Raw genomic sequence first — 14,398 nt, forward strand, 5'->3', positions numbered from 1 at the left:
TCCTGAAGAGAAAGGTCTGTCAAACAGATGTGAGCCAGCATGTTGACACCAGAATAAATGTCACCAAAACCAATTACAATTCTTCTCTGGACTCTGATAGAAAGTTTACAGTGGGTAAAATATGGGGATTGAGCAGTCAAACTCCTATGCTCTTAGAAAGGTCAAAGAAAAGAAAATGTCAAACATGATGAGCAGAAAAAAGTCTACTGTAGCTGTGCTTCATACCCAACAGTCCTGGTCAATACCACCATCTGTCCTCTCCCCTACAGAGACACAGCTTCATAAAACACTGGAACAAGACAGTGGAATCATAATCAATGTGATTGAAACACTAAGGAGAGCTCTGCTGGGCTCCCATGACAAGAGCCCTAGGTGTTGGAGCAGCGACGTATTCTGACAGAGAGACGTAAGAAACCCTGCTGAGAGCCAGCAGAATAAATCACAACTGGCTGCTGTCTGTTCTGTAGATACAGCGGAGATAAAAAAAAACACACGGAGTGGAGGGAGACTTTACAGTTATGAAAAAAATCCAGAAGCCGACCGTTGGTAAGTAATTCTCAGAGCACTGCAGCCTATTAAACTGGAAATACATCTTCACCTTCTCTGCTTGACTGAAGTCTCATCTTCACATTGGAGATGAGAGGATTGTCACATAGAGGAAAAACTCACAGCCCATCTGGCAGACCACAGCAAATGATAACATCATGCTGATATGAAAGCAATTACAGCCAGGCCCAGGATACAACTTAAAAGGATATTTATTCAGTGAGAGGATGACAGTCTCCAGACATATGGTCAGAAAATTATATTAGGCCGCTATATATGAGGCTTTTATTGGTAATTGTGTGAAAGATGTGGTTATTTTAAGATTAGGAATGGAGGCACCTTTTACCGTACCTTAACAATTAGTGATTTAATGAGTGTAGGAGTCAGAGACTCTAAATAAGAGAAGGATAGTGGGAGTAACAAGTGATCACATATGGATGAGCAGTTTAAGTAAAACTTACAACCAAATTAGACAAAAACCCATTTTTACAAGAACTCGTTCACATATTTTTTTCTGAAGGATTGCCAGCAAACAGGTGAATAGTACTGAATCTATCTAATGCCATGCAGAAACAAATGCTGATGCAAGTCTTGAATGACGCAAAAGGGTTCTGGTGACCCACTAAGACAAAGACAACAAATAACATAAAACAGAGCATTTTTTTTATCTATCTTCTGGTTTTTAAAGGCAGAAAAATCAAATGTCTTTGTGGAAAGAAAACCAATTTCAAGTAAACCTAAACTTCAAAGCATTGGAAAAGTCTTCACACCCTGTGTACTTCAATGTTGCAATATGTGAAAAGGTTTTAAGGGTATAAATACTTTCTGCCACTTTATGCTACAATATAAAACATCACAACCCTTTCAGGGCAGAAGGAATGTTCCTGTGTTATTTTAGAAAGCTTAACGGGATTACGAGATGGTTACTGCCTAACCTTAATATGTAAATGCCTTATTGCTCCTACAGAGGAGAGCATGCTGTGAACCTCCCTGGTGTTGGGTAACTCTGCAGGGGTGGGTTTATTGTAAGAGCAAGACTGAATAAGTAAGAGGGGCGCTGCAATGAGTGGTAATATTTCTAGGTCTTTGGAATCGCTTCAATATGCCAAACAATCACATTGTCCATTTTTAAACTCAAGGAGTCAAACAGTTTTCATATCAAAACTCATCTAATTAGGCAAATTTAAAACCAATTAGGTAAATATGCATCATTACACAAGCAGACTATTCCTTCATTTACAAGATACAAGGTTTTCCCTCCTGTAGCCTTATCTCAAAGAGCTCTCAGAGGGAATGTTTAAATGCTAATGCTTACAAAGAGTTCTCAATTTTATTTGCTTCCTTTCTCACAATTGGTGCTACCCGATGGGAAATCATTGGCTTATTAATTTGTGTCTGCATGCAAATCATCTCAGCTCTGCAGTGATGATATTCTGTTTTTGTTTTCTATGCAGTTTTTCTTTATCTCTGGCTCCAGGCTATGACCCTCCATCAGCCTGCTTGCCCATGCATCGAGAAGCACATAATTTTCTCAAGGCTGATGTTAACGGTCCAGGAAGACTAACCTGTGCCACCCTGATGAAATGGGCGACGACAGCTGCTCTCTGTGGGGCGGTGGGCTTGCTAAGCACCATAAGCTGGATCCACTGGGAAACGCTGTTAAAGAGCGTGATGAAGCGCTCCAGGATGGGGTTGTCCACCGTGCAGCCGTGCATCACGAAGCTGTGGTAGTCCTGAAACTAAAAAGAGAGGCAGGAAGTCACAAAAAATGTTCTTCTAAAAGACAAAATGCAAACAGAAGTTACTGGAAATTATTATATCTTCAGGTGATTTGTTAACCAAAATCTATGATCCAAAATTATTTTATCCAAACAGTTGGCCACTCATACTGAGCCTCTCCTGCAGGTTTCTTCTTGCTAAAGTCGTTCTGCTCCACTGTCGCAACATGCTTGATTAGGATGAGGGATCGCTGCAAAGTCAATGACCCAGGACCAGGTCATGCCTCCATAACGTTTTAGTTTTAGTTTTTTTTTAATTATTTCTATGCACTCAATACTTAGTTGGGTCTCCTCTTGCATAATTTACTACATCAATACAGCGTGGCAAGGAGATGATCAGCCTGAGGTTCTGCTGAGGTGTAATGGAAGCCCAGTATGTTATGATAGCGGCCTTCGGGTCATCTGCATTGTTGGGTCTGGTGTCTATCATCTTCCTCTTAACAATGCCCCACAGATTCTCCATGAAGACACAGTGGACCAACAATAGCAGATGGCATGGCACCTCAAATTATCACTGACTGTGGAAACCTCACACAGGACTTCAAACTAAGTGGATTCTGACCCTCTCCACCCTTCATCAAGACTGTGGGACCTTGATTTCCAAAAGAAAAGCAAACTTTACTCCCTATCTGAAAAGAGGACTTTGAACCACTGAGCCACAGTTCAGTTCTTTTTCTCCTTAGCTCAGGTAATACACTACTGATGTTGTCAACAGTTCAGGAGTGGTTTGACATGAGAAATGTGATATTTGTAGCCCATGTGTAGGATTGGTCTTTGCGTAGTGGCTCTTGATACGCTGATCCCAGTGTCAGTCCACTCCCTGTGAAGCTCCCCCAAACTCTTGAATAAATGTTACTTGACAACCAAGGCTGGGGTTATCCCTGTTGCTGGTACACCTGTTGCTACCATACTTTTTCCTTCGACTTAACTTTCTTTGATTATGCTTGGATACATCACTCTGTGAACAACCATCCACTTTAGCAGTGACCATTGGTGGCTTACCCTCCTTGTGGAGGCTGTAGGTGACTGTCTTCTGGACATTTGTCCAGTTAGCAGTCTTCTTCATGATTGGGCAGCCTACTGACCCAGACTGAGAGACCATTTAGAGGCTCAGGAAACTCAGGGTGTGACACTGTAGGATTCCAATATTTAGCTTTTCACATTCATTTTGTTTTAGATGTACCTGTAATTTTTTCCTATACTAAGGTGCCAATTATATTTTTACATAGGGCTGGTTCGTTTGGTTTGGATAGCTCTTTGCCCAAGTGAAATTTGAATGTTTATAACACAAAACATTTATTGAAAAAGATTTAACCGTACCCATGAAATAACACAAACATGTTTTAACTGCACATGAGGTGGTGGTCTCAAATATAAATGAAAAGCTTAGAGCGTTGCAGTCTTTCATTTTTCACAATTTAAAAACAAACTAAACTTGCGCAACAGGTTAGACAAGTAGATAAAATCGGTGGATAAGATCAGTTTCACATGTAAGTAAATGTCGGTCACCCAAAATTAAGGAAATCGGGCACGACCAATCTGTGCACCCCTAATTAGATGTAAGTTGAACCTGCTGTCTTTTTCTTCCTGAAATACAACTGAAAAAGCAACATGTTTCTACAAAATAAAATAAAAATATATACAGCCCTGTAAAAGCTCAGCAAGCTGCAGCATTAATCTAAGAGCTATAAACAACTTCACTCTGAAAGTGCAGCTTCGTCGCAGGCTGTGCTCACACTAACCAGGATCTTGCAGAAGGATTTGTACTCCAGGAAGGTCAGGTGCTCTGCCAGTTCAGTTGAATCAAGGTGGTCGAACAGCAGGGACATTTTCCTCTTTTTAGACACAGATGGGACACGCTGAGTCACCTGCCGTTTCCATTTATACGATGGCCTGTGAGGAGAGACACAGAACATTTTTTTTTCTTTTAAGAATGCTTTTTTAAACAGCATCATAAAAGTCACGAGGACCCAGTTTTATAGCAATTGCAATATATACTATCACCAGTCCTTTACACCCTCAGCAAGCTACTATGATCCAACTTTTATTGCAAAACACATTTTAGAAAAACATTTTTTTTTTTTTACTCAGCTGCACATATTTTTTTATCTAAAAGGTTAATGGAGGTTAAACTGGGATTTTATTTTTTAAAGAAAAGATAAGTCGCTGATCCTTCACTGCACAGCCCAACAATGTCAATCAACAGGCCATAAAACAGAATGCCGACGCCAGGGGAGACAAACTATCAGTCACACTGTCAGCAACACGTAGCACTTAGCAGCCTGCTCACTCACACACTGTCCAGATCAATGAGCTGACTCTGCCTCTCGTTGCCTTCAGTGGTCAGGAGGTCTTTAAAGTCTTTGATCTGCTCCTCCAGCTCAGGGTTCAGATTGAACTCAGCAGGGAACTCAGATATCCAGTACCTGGAAGAAAGGCCGCAGGAAGAACAGCAGACAGATGATGCCATACTGTATGCTGAAAATAGTCTTGTTTGCCTCAGTTTGACACAGTTTTACAGCTTGAAATGTTTCATAAATGTTTCTTTTTGGATCGTTCCTTTTTCCACCACATGAAAATGGAATATTCTTCATGTAATACTACGCAACATTTTATTGTTAAGACAGATCAATGCTCAATTCATCCACAGAGCAGAAGAAAGGGTATTTTGATTTCATGTATAGTTCTTAAAGAGAAATCAGAATCAGCAACGGATGACTTGGACAGATCAGAGCTCAACAAAATCTGGGACTGGAAATTGGACACAGGGTTTTTAATCGGTGCACCTCTAAAACAAAATCCACCTGTGTGTCATTTGATCTCAGTGTAAATACAGCCATTCTGTGAACATTTGAGTTGGTCTTTAACTAATCCCTCTGAAATACATTGATATTTGTACTTATGACATGAGAAAAATGTGTAAAAGTTCAAAGAGTGTGAATATCGCAAGGCACTGAGGCAAAATGAAACAAGAAGGCCAATTAATTAATGAGAAGGAAGAGTAAAAAAGGACAGTGTGAAAGATCAGAGACTAGAAAGAAAAATGAAAAGATGAGATCATTATCAGACAGAGAGGAGAGAACATTACTTGACAAGGTGGCATATTCTTGTTCGAAGTTCCTCACTGCAGCTCTCCTCTTGAGATCTTGTTCTTAAGTTAAGCTGTAAATACACCCAGGGGAAAACATGTGCAATTAAAAGCTCCGTGTGTTCACAGGCAAACACCAGAAGGGAAAACATGAAATGTATGCAGATGTCAAAGGATACTTCAGCACAAGCTTCTTAGCCATGTCAGTGGAAGGGATGTACCAGGGATGCATCATGAGGAACATGCGAACCAAGGAAGCATCCTTCAAAGTGCCTTTCTCATCTTTGAACACAAATCAGCTTTAGTCAGTGTGTTTGCTTCCAACAGCCTGTAGTTACTGCCTACATACATTGCCACCAAGAGCAATATTCCAAATAACTAAACACAAAAAATGCAAGTACATCTACTTTTATTTAACATAAATCATTTTTTTGCAGAGATGAATGACAAACCGAAGGCTTGGATGCATGCTTCCACCAACTCATCCACTGTGGCAGACTGCTCTGATAATATGGACTCCATGGTTCCCTTCGTCTCTGTGTTTACCTCGCTTCCTCCAGTGTAGTTGGAATCCTGTGGTACTCACTGAGCACAAAAGCAGGTAAGAAGAGAAGGTCAAAAAGTGAGAGACGGACTTTGTATTTCAGATGTGAACACAAAGAGAAAAAACGTTGACATCAGCTGTGGCTGGAATAGCTCAAAAGGTGACCTACACTCCCAGTGAGGAGTTTACATATGCTCATCAAGGATGTTAATGTCTTAATAATTTGGGGTTTAAATTATTCAGTTGCCTTCACTGAGCTTCTTGCATAATTCTAGTTGCATTTCCAATCCAAAACCAGTGTTGATGTGTTTGGGTGCTGAATACACAGCTATTAATTTAAGGTTAACTTGAAGAATTTGGAAATAGTCAGTCTTCATTATCAATCCCCACCATGCAATGCACCACTAGCATTGAAGGCAAACAGTCCCAAAGCATAATGCTACCACTACCATGCTTGGTAGATTACACTGTGTTTTAGGGTTTAAAAGCTTTACCTTGACCTCTCCCAGCATTCTGCTTTACAGTGTGACTTGTCTAAGTTGTTTGGCTTGTCATGTGGGCAAGCAATTCATTTGGATCAATCACCTCTTTTTTTGGTCTAAACCCTCACAGTTCATCATGATTTCACCATGGATAGTAACACTGGGGTTCTAGCCGTCTCCAGTTCATGGCACGCTTAAGGCTTGGTGGTTCTTTGGTTGTTCCTGAACATTCCATCTGAGGGGATAATCTGGGTCTTCCTCCAGGCCGTAGCAAAGTGGTGACACATGGAAATAATTTGTATATAGGTGCAATTTTTAAGTTGATGGAATCTGCAGTTGTTTAGAAATGTGCTCCAAAGACTTTCCTAACTCATGTATCAGCCTTCTTAGATCTTCACTAAGTTCCATACTTTCTTATTGTTGAGTGTTAGTATATTGATTGCTGTCAAATAAATCATGTTATGCCACAAAGAACAACAATGAGCTGTTGTCAATTCTAATCACCAATGAAATGTTAATAGATCCTGGTTTTCTCAAAGTGAAACACATTCTAGAGCATTCAGGACCACTTATTAAATGTACAGCCTGGACAGATTACCAATGGAACCTACAACAGGACATAATCCAGTTATCAGTACTAAGGTACTAAGTACTAAGCAGAATGAAAGATGGCTCCCATTATTTTCCCTCACTGGCAAATTACTTCAAAATTCAGCGAATCAGAAGTAGTTCTCTTCGCACAAAAACAAGGATTGTCAAAGTGTGGTAACTAAAGAAGCAACACCTATCCATCTCAAAATGGTAACAATGTATGAAAATGAAGAGCTGCACGTCTAAGCAGCTGATTGCAAGCTGGCAACCCAAGTAGAGAGCTTAACTCATGTTACTTTATGAAGAGCAGAACAACAAACAGGGATATTATAATCTGCAATAAGCACCTAAAACTTACTACTGAATTTAGCCAGTGTGTACTCTGTTTCTGTTAATGTATCAAAATAGCAATAAAAGTCAATAAATATTATAGATATCATTATGATAACTGCGAGTCAATTTGTCATATCATTTTAGCAGCAGGAGAAACAACTATTGATTTTCTGATTTATATAAAAACTATGTTTGTGTGAATACAAGAACCACATTATTTTAGGAAAACATGACAAAATTATTGTTTTATATTGCAATGATCATACTGATTGCAATTTGCCCAGATTTTCCTCCCTGATGTCTTTTTCATCATCAGGTTGTCCCCAAGACTCTTCCTGACCTCTAGCATCCTGTCACCAAGCTGTGGATCAGGTATGGACTTTGACAATCTGTGCAAGTGAGCAAATAATTTATTCATAAGCTGAGTTTGAAGACACGGTGCCTAAAATGGTACAACCTTACCAACTATTGCATCCAAGCCAGCCTTTGGGGTTGATATTGCACTCATAATACAATAATGATTGCAGTAAATATATTTTGCAGTTCTAGTAAATACACAATAAATCTCTAAAGTTCATTATTTTCCATAATGTAATGATGAAAATTTAACATTCATATATTTTAGATTCATTGCACACTAACTGAAATATGTCAGGTCTTTTATTGTCTTAATACGGATGATTTTGGCATACAGCTCATGAAAACCCAAAATTCCTATCTCACAAAATTAGCATATTTCATCCGACCAATAAAAGAAAAGTGTTTTTAATACAAAAAAACTTCAACCTTCAAATAATCATGTACAGTTATGCACTCAATACTTGGTCAGGAATCCTTTGGCAGAAATGACTGCTTCAATGCGGCGTGGCATGGAGGCAATCAGCCTGTGGCACTGCTGAGGTCTTATGGAGGCCCAGGATGCTTCGATAGCGGCCTTTAGCTCATCCAGAGTGTTGGGTCTTGAGTCTCTCAACGTTCTCTTCACAATATCCCACAGATTCTCTATGGGGTTCAGGTCAGGAGAGTTGGCAGGCCAATTGAGCACAGTGATACCATGGTCAGTAAACCATTTACCAGTGGTTTTGGCACTGTGAGCAGGTGCCAGGTCGTGCTGAAAAATGAAATCTTCATCTCCATAAAGCTTTTCAGCAGATGGAAGCATGAAGTGCTCCAAAATCTCCTGATAGCTAGCTGCATTGACCCTGCCCTTGATAAAACACAGTGGACCAACACCAGCAGCTGACACGGCACCCCAGACCATCACTGACTGTGGGTACTTGACACTTGACTTCTGGCATTTTGGCATTTCCTTCTCCCCAGTCTTCCTCCAGACTCTGGCACCTTGATTTCCAAATGACATGCACAATTTGCTTTCATCCGAAAAAAGTACTTTGGACCACTGAGCAACAGTCCAGTGCTGCTTCTCTGTAGCCCAGGTCAGGCGCTTCTGCCGCTGTTTCTGGTTCAAAAGTGGCTTGACCTGGGGAATGCGGCACCTGTAGCCCATTTCCTGCACACCCCTGTGCACGGTGGCTCTGGATGTTTCTACTCCAGACTCAGTCCACTGCTTCCGCAGGTCCCCCAAGGTCTGGAATCGGCCCTACTCCACAATCTTCCTCAGGGTCCGGTCACCTCTTCTCGTTGTGCAGCGTTTTCTGCCACACTTTTTCCTTCCCACAGACTTCCCACTGAGGTGCCTTGATACAGCACTCTGGGAACAGCCTATTTGTTCAGAAATTTCTTTCTGTGTCTTACCCTCTTGCTTGAGGGTGTCAATAGTGGCCTTCTGGACAGCAGTCAGGTCGGCAGTCTTACCCATGATTGGGGTTTTGAGTGATAAACCATGCTGGGAGTTTTAAAGGCCTCAGGAATCTTTTGTAGGTGTTTAGAGTTAACTCGTTGATTCAGATGATTAGGTTCATCGCTCGTTTAGAGACCCTTTTAATGATATGCTAATTTTGTGAGATAGGAATTTTGGGTTTTCATGAGCTGTATGCCAAAATCATCCGTATTAAGACAATAAAAGACCTGAAATATGTCAGTTAGTGTGCTATAAATCTAAAATATATGAATGTTAAATTTTCATCATTACATTATGGAAAATAATGAACTTTATCACAATATGCTAATATTTTGAGAAGGACCTGTATAAGGCCAATTTTGAATCAGAAATTAACACCTGAGACGTAATAAGAAACCATATATTTTACCAGCATAAGTCATATTTTGAAGTTTTCTAAATAAAAAAAATAAAATTAATTAAAATACAGTGTTTATATCATGTCTTAATTATTTCACATGAAAAGGGTTATGCCTGTTGACATATAAATATTGTTGGCAGTCTGTGATGAAACATAAGCGGATTAGAAGACAATTTCTGAACATGCCTATGTTATTTAGGCAAAAAGCACATCTTCTTTTTCCATGCTACTTTGGCGGACCATGGGAAGGGGTAAGCAATGCACATTTGAAATGCTAGTGAACCCACACAGAGACTAACACAGAGGGAAGTTTGACTATGGATGGCCCTTCCGTAAAACTAACTCCAACATCCCAGCTCTTATCATTCTTGCAGTCACTAAACCAAACACATACCAGGTAATCATTCCCCCCATCAAAAGGTTAAAGGTTTTACATTAAAGCGTAAGTACCAAACTAAGTCATATGCTGTAGAAGTGTGTGTATCTGCTCACTTCTTGCTCCACCTAATCTTTGCCCATCTTGACTGCCTCTTTGTGTCAGCCATTATCTGGGTAACCACAGTGCCTTCAGCGTTTTCACATTCTGTCCCCTAACAAACACAACCTTCAAGGTCTTTGGGGACTTTATGTGATAAAGCAACACATAAAACTATATTCATCTCCCTTCACTGTGATCCCCCAAAAATAAAATATCATAGCAATCTCAAAAAGCACTATGAAGACCAAGAAACACTGCACACTGATCAGGGAGAAAGCTGTGGAGAAGGTTAAAGCAGAGTTAGGTTAGAAAACGATATACCAAGCTTTGAACATCTCATAAAAGGCTCTTGAATTCAATATGTCCACCTGCACCGACAGATCAGAGAAGGAGAAGGAGAAGCATTATTATTCAGAGAAGCAGAGAACCTTTAAGGAAGAGTGCAAAGAAAAAAAAAACAATTGTTGAACGGTAAGAAAAGTAGTCCCCTTTTCAGTTTGCAAACCATGTAGGAGACACAACAAACATGTGGAAGCAGGCGCTCTGGTCAGATAAGATCATTAACCTTCTGGCCTCTACTTAAAATGCTGTGTGACAAAACTAAAACCGCACATCACCCCGAACATAGCATTCCAATGTGAAACACGGTGATGGCAGCATTATGCTGTGGGGATGTGTTTCTTTAATAGGACCAGGAAAGCTGGTCAATGTAGATGGGAAGGTATATGGAGCTAAATACATGGCAATACTGAAAGAAAACCTGTTAGATGCAACAGAAGGTTTGAGACTGGGGTGCAAGTTCTCTTTCCTGCAGCAAACTAGGTCACCTCTGACTAAGGTTGACCTAGCTTGCAAGGTATGGGCAAAAACCTTAATCTACAATCCAAACTTTTTATTAAAGTTTTCTCCAGATGTGCAAAATCATTAGAGACATCCCTGAAAGTCCCTGCAGCAGAAGATGATTTAAGGGTGCTGAATAAAGATGCAGCCAACACTTTTCAGAGTTTTATTTGCAAAAACATTTGAAATTCATTTTGAATTGTCTTTCACTTCCCAAATATGTCGTACATTGTGTTGAAATCCCAATATTGCAAAATGTTTATTTTAAAGCATCGAGCATATTTAGCAACCAGGCTCCAATCGAATCGCTCCATGGCCATGCTGCTCAACATGTCATTAGTGATGAGCACATCTCTACCCCCTAAACATGTCTTCCACATGTCAGGAAGAGAGGAGAGTATCTCTGACCTCTTAGCCCAATGGGACTGCTGCTGGGGTGGAGGGCTGTAGACAACCAAGCAGAAGATGTCAACAGCAGGAAGCTTTGCAGCTTAAGTAGACCACCTTATTTGTATGTTGGTGATATGCATGATATACATCTATTCTGCTGAATGAGTTAAAGATCACGTGTGAAGCAGTAGCACAGCTCGAGTTGACTGCCTGAACTTGCTCGCCTCAGTTTTAATCAACATGTTCCTTCTGACTGGAAGAAATATTAACGTTTTGGAGTGGTCCAGCCAGGGTCATGACTTGAATCTGATAGAAAATCTGTGGAGTGGGCTAAAGATTGGATCAGGGGAACTCAAGTCCAGTCCTGGAGAGCTACCATCCTGCAGCGTTTACATGCATCTTTTCTCCAACAGATCTGAATCGAATGAATGGCTGGTTACCAGGCCATTTTATTTAGGTGGTAGAGCAGGGATGCTTCCAAAAGTTGCACCCCAGGATTAGAGAGATGGCAAGAAGGCCTTCCAACCTCAAAGAATACCAATGGAAGTATGGTGCCTGACAATTATAAGAAGGGTTTGATTCCTATAATGCCAAAAACCATTTATCCATGGATTAAGAAGGTATTAACATTTTAAACATGCCATTTTACAATAAAATGTAAATGTAATCTTTTTTTTCTAAATTGATTCTGCTACATTGTTTTATTATGCTTTGAGAGATGTCTGTCTTATTTTCTGTAAGAAAACGTCTTATTGTTGGACTTAACTACAGGCAAGGGTGCCGAAGTCCAGTTATCGAGAGCTATTATCCTGCAACTCTTAGATGCATTCTTGCTTCAACACACCTGAATAAAGTATCTGAATTCCCTCATCAGCATGTCATTCAGTTCTGCAGGGTCCTGGTAACAATCCAGTCATTTGGTTGAGGCTTGTTGGAGCAGCAGGGATGCAGCCCAAAGCTCTGGAGGGCTGGAGCGGACCACCCTTGCTTCGAGGCCTACACAAGAAAGTGTCAATATACTTTTTTATGAAATATCTAATGATGGAAAGTGGCTACAAAACTTGATGGAAGAATATATAGTCACACAAGTAGGGTGACTTTATGACTGGACTTTGGATTCAGACATGACGTGCAATGTGTGACAGCCGATAGAAAACCACAGAACAATCAGCAGGAAACCAACATTCAGTCTGCGGATTGTGATCCTCTGTTATCACAATTTTACCAAGATGCCTAAAAAAGAATTTGTGCAGCATTTTGTTCTACATTTGTTCATTTCTGCATTTTGTTCAATGACTCAGCTGGTTTGAGCTAAATACATCTCCAAATAATGTTGTCTGCGTCTAAAACAGTCATTTGTCTTGTCTTTGATCCACATTACATCACAGTTTGTGGATACCGAGTGACATATATGAAGTGACATATATGAAATCTCTTAGCCTCATTACTGTAACGTTCAAAGTTTAAAAACAAAATAACTAACACCACGCCCTGCAGCCGCATCTCTAGACTAACAGTTTTTCAACGCCAGGGCTCAGTGAGCGTGAGAAGGGTGTGATAAGTATGTGTACGTATCGGTTGTGCCTGACACAATGAAGGCTTTCACTGTGCTGTCTCTGCTGCAACACGGTGGGTGGACACACTCAATTACAGGCTTCACAAGCTGTCGCAGCCGTGCTCGCTCGTGCAGGGACGCTCGGAGGAAAAAACAGAGAAAAAGAGGGAAGTGCAATCTGAAAGCTTCAGTGTTTCTGCGATACATTAATCAGACTGCGAAGGAAGGCAGAAGCCACTGTTATGATAAGAGGGGAGAGCTAAAATGGTCCGCTGCACATGTGAGGTTCTGTGCCCATTTAAAAATAACATTAGGTTTAAAAAATGGAGAATCGAAGACAATGCTCTAGGGCTTAAAGAAAAAGAAACAAGTGTTCCCCACAGGAAACACATTTAAGCTATAGAGCTGTGCTCTACTGAAGAATGAAACCTCAGAACAAGATATACCACTGCTTGTGTTAGTCAAGCATCACCTCAACTCAGAGAAAGCTGTAATAGATATAATCTTACCTGTACACAATAGACAAAGTGCTGTGAATATGTATGTGTATTAATTACCAATTTCTTCTGTTTTTGATTAAGAAAAAAAAACAAATTTTAACATCAAACATAACCTGAGAAGATACAAAAAGCAGTTTTCAAATGAGCACTTAATTCTGGTCCTATGTGAGAAATGTGTCCATTCAATTTTATTTTTGAATGAATTTCAAGGAATTTTTTCAATTTCTTTAGACATGATGTGTTGCTTTTTGAAACTTTTTGCCTACTTCATGTTGTCAGAAAGGTTTTATTTAAGTTATTAAGATTCCTTGATTTGGCGGTTTGGTAATAATCAAGCTTGCTTGTTGCTATATGAAACTGAACTTAGCTTTAAAAATATTAAATTAATCACAGGTAACCTTATCAGCCAAAAGGTGATTTCTTTTTTTTTTTACATAAGTTCTGCTTGTTTTGGATCCTTTTGTTGTCCTTAACAACTAAAACCATCATTTTAAACAGCATTTTCCATGTACTCAGGTTATCCTTGATAATAAAACATTTAGGTGTGACAAACAGGAAATCTGTGAGGAGGCAAATACCTTTTGGCAGCATTATATTACTGATAGTACTGTCTGGACATAGTAGGAAGGAAATCGGTGTATATCTATGATCATTATTAATGATGAGGGTAATAATCTAGACCTGAAATAATAGGACACTTTTGTGACGAAATAAGCCGATTTCAGAACAGCATGTTCTCGCAGATATAGAAGGATTTCAGGCATTGGACACTTCACTCCGCAGCTGGGAAAGTGGACAGGAAAGCCACAGGGATGCCATGTTTGCAAAGACCAAGCAGTCGAAAGCAGTCTGACACTGCAGCACAGCCTGTGCCCATCCTGATGATGATACTATCTTGCCATTGCATGTGAACGGACCATCCATCACCAAACGGACAGCAGCGCTTTATCACAACCTAGAGAGCAATTCTCTCTAAGCTTTGGGAGACATTGATCTGACTTGTTTATTTTTCCCATTCCATAGATTTCTTTTTCGTGTAATTTTGCTTTTGTTTCCAAAGCTGTGTAGCAGT

At 40.1% G+C, this 14,398-nt stretch overlaps 1 protein-coding gene across 2 annotated transcripts in view; it reads right to left on the minus strand.

Moving 5' to 3' along the window:
- Positions 1-14,398, minus strand: part of LOC124880556 (RAS guanyl-releasing protein 2-like) — a 78,709-nt gene that overhangs the window by 46,340 nt on the left and 17,971 nt on the right. For both annotated transcript variants that reach the window (XM_047385780.1, XM_047385779.1), the window contains exons 2-7: positions 5,865-5,997; positions 5,592-5,694; positions 5,413-5,469; positions 4,619-4,750; positions 4,067-4,217; positions 2,112-2,285 (exon numbers count right to left, since the gene is read on the minus strand). In XM_047385780.1, the coding sequence (XP_047241736.1) occupies positions 2,112-2,285; positions 4,067-4,217; positions 4,619-4,750; positions 5,413-5,469; positions 5,592-5,694; positions 5,865-5,934 (687 nt within the window). In that variant the 5' untranslated portion in view covers positions 5,935-5,997. The remainder of the gene's footprint in view (positions 1-2,111; positions 2,286-4,066; positions 4,218-4,618; positions 4,751-5,412; positions 5,470-5,591; positions 5,695-5,864; positions 5,998-14,398) is intronic.

This window comes from Girardinichthys multiradiatus, chromosome 14, assembly GCF_021462225.1.
Source record: "Girardinichthys multiradiatus isolate DD_20200921_A chromosome 14, DD_fGirMul_XY1, whole genome shotgun sequence".
Classification (NCBI taxonomy): Eukaryota; Metazoa; Chordata; class Actinopteri; order Cyprinodontiformes; family Goodeidae; genus Girardinichthys; species Girardinichthys multiradiatus.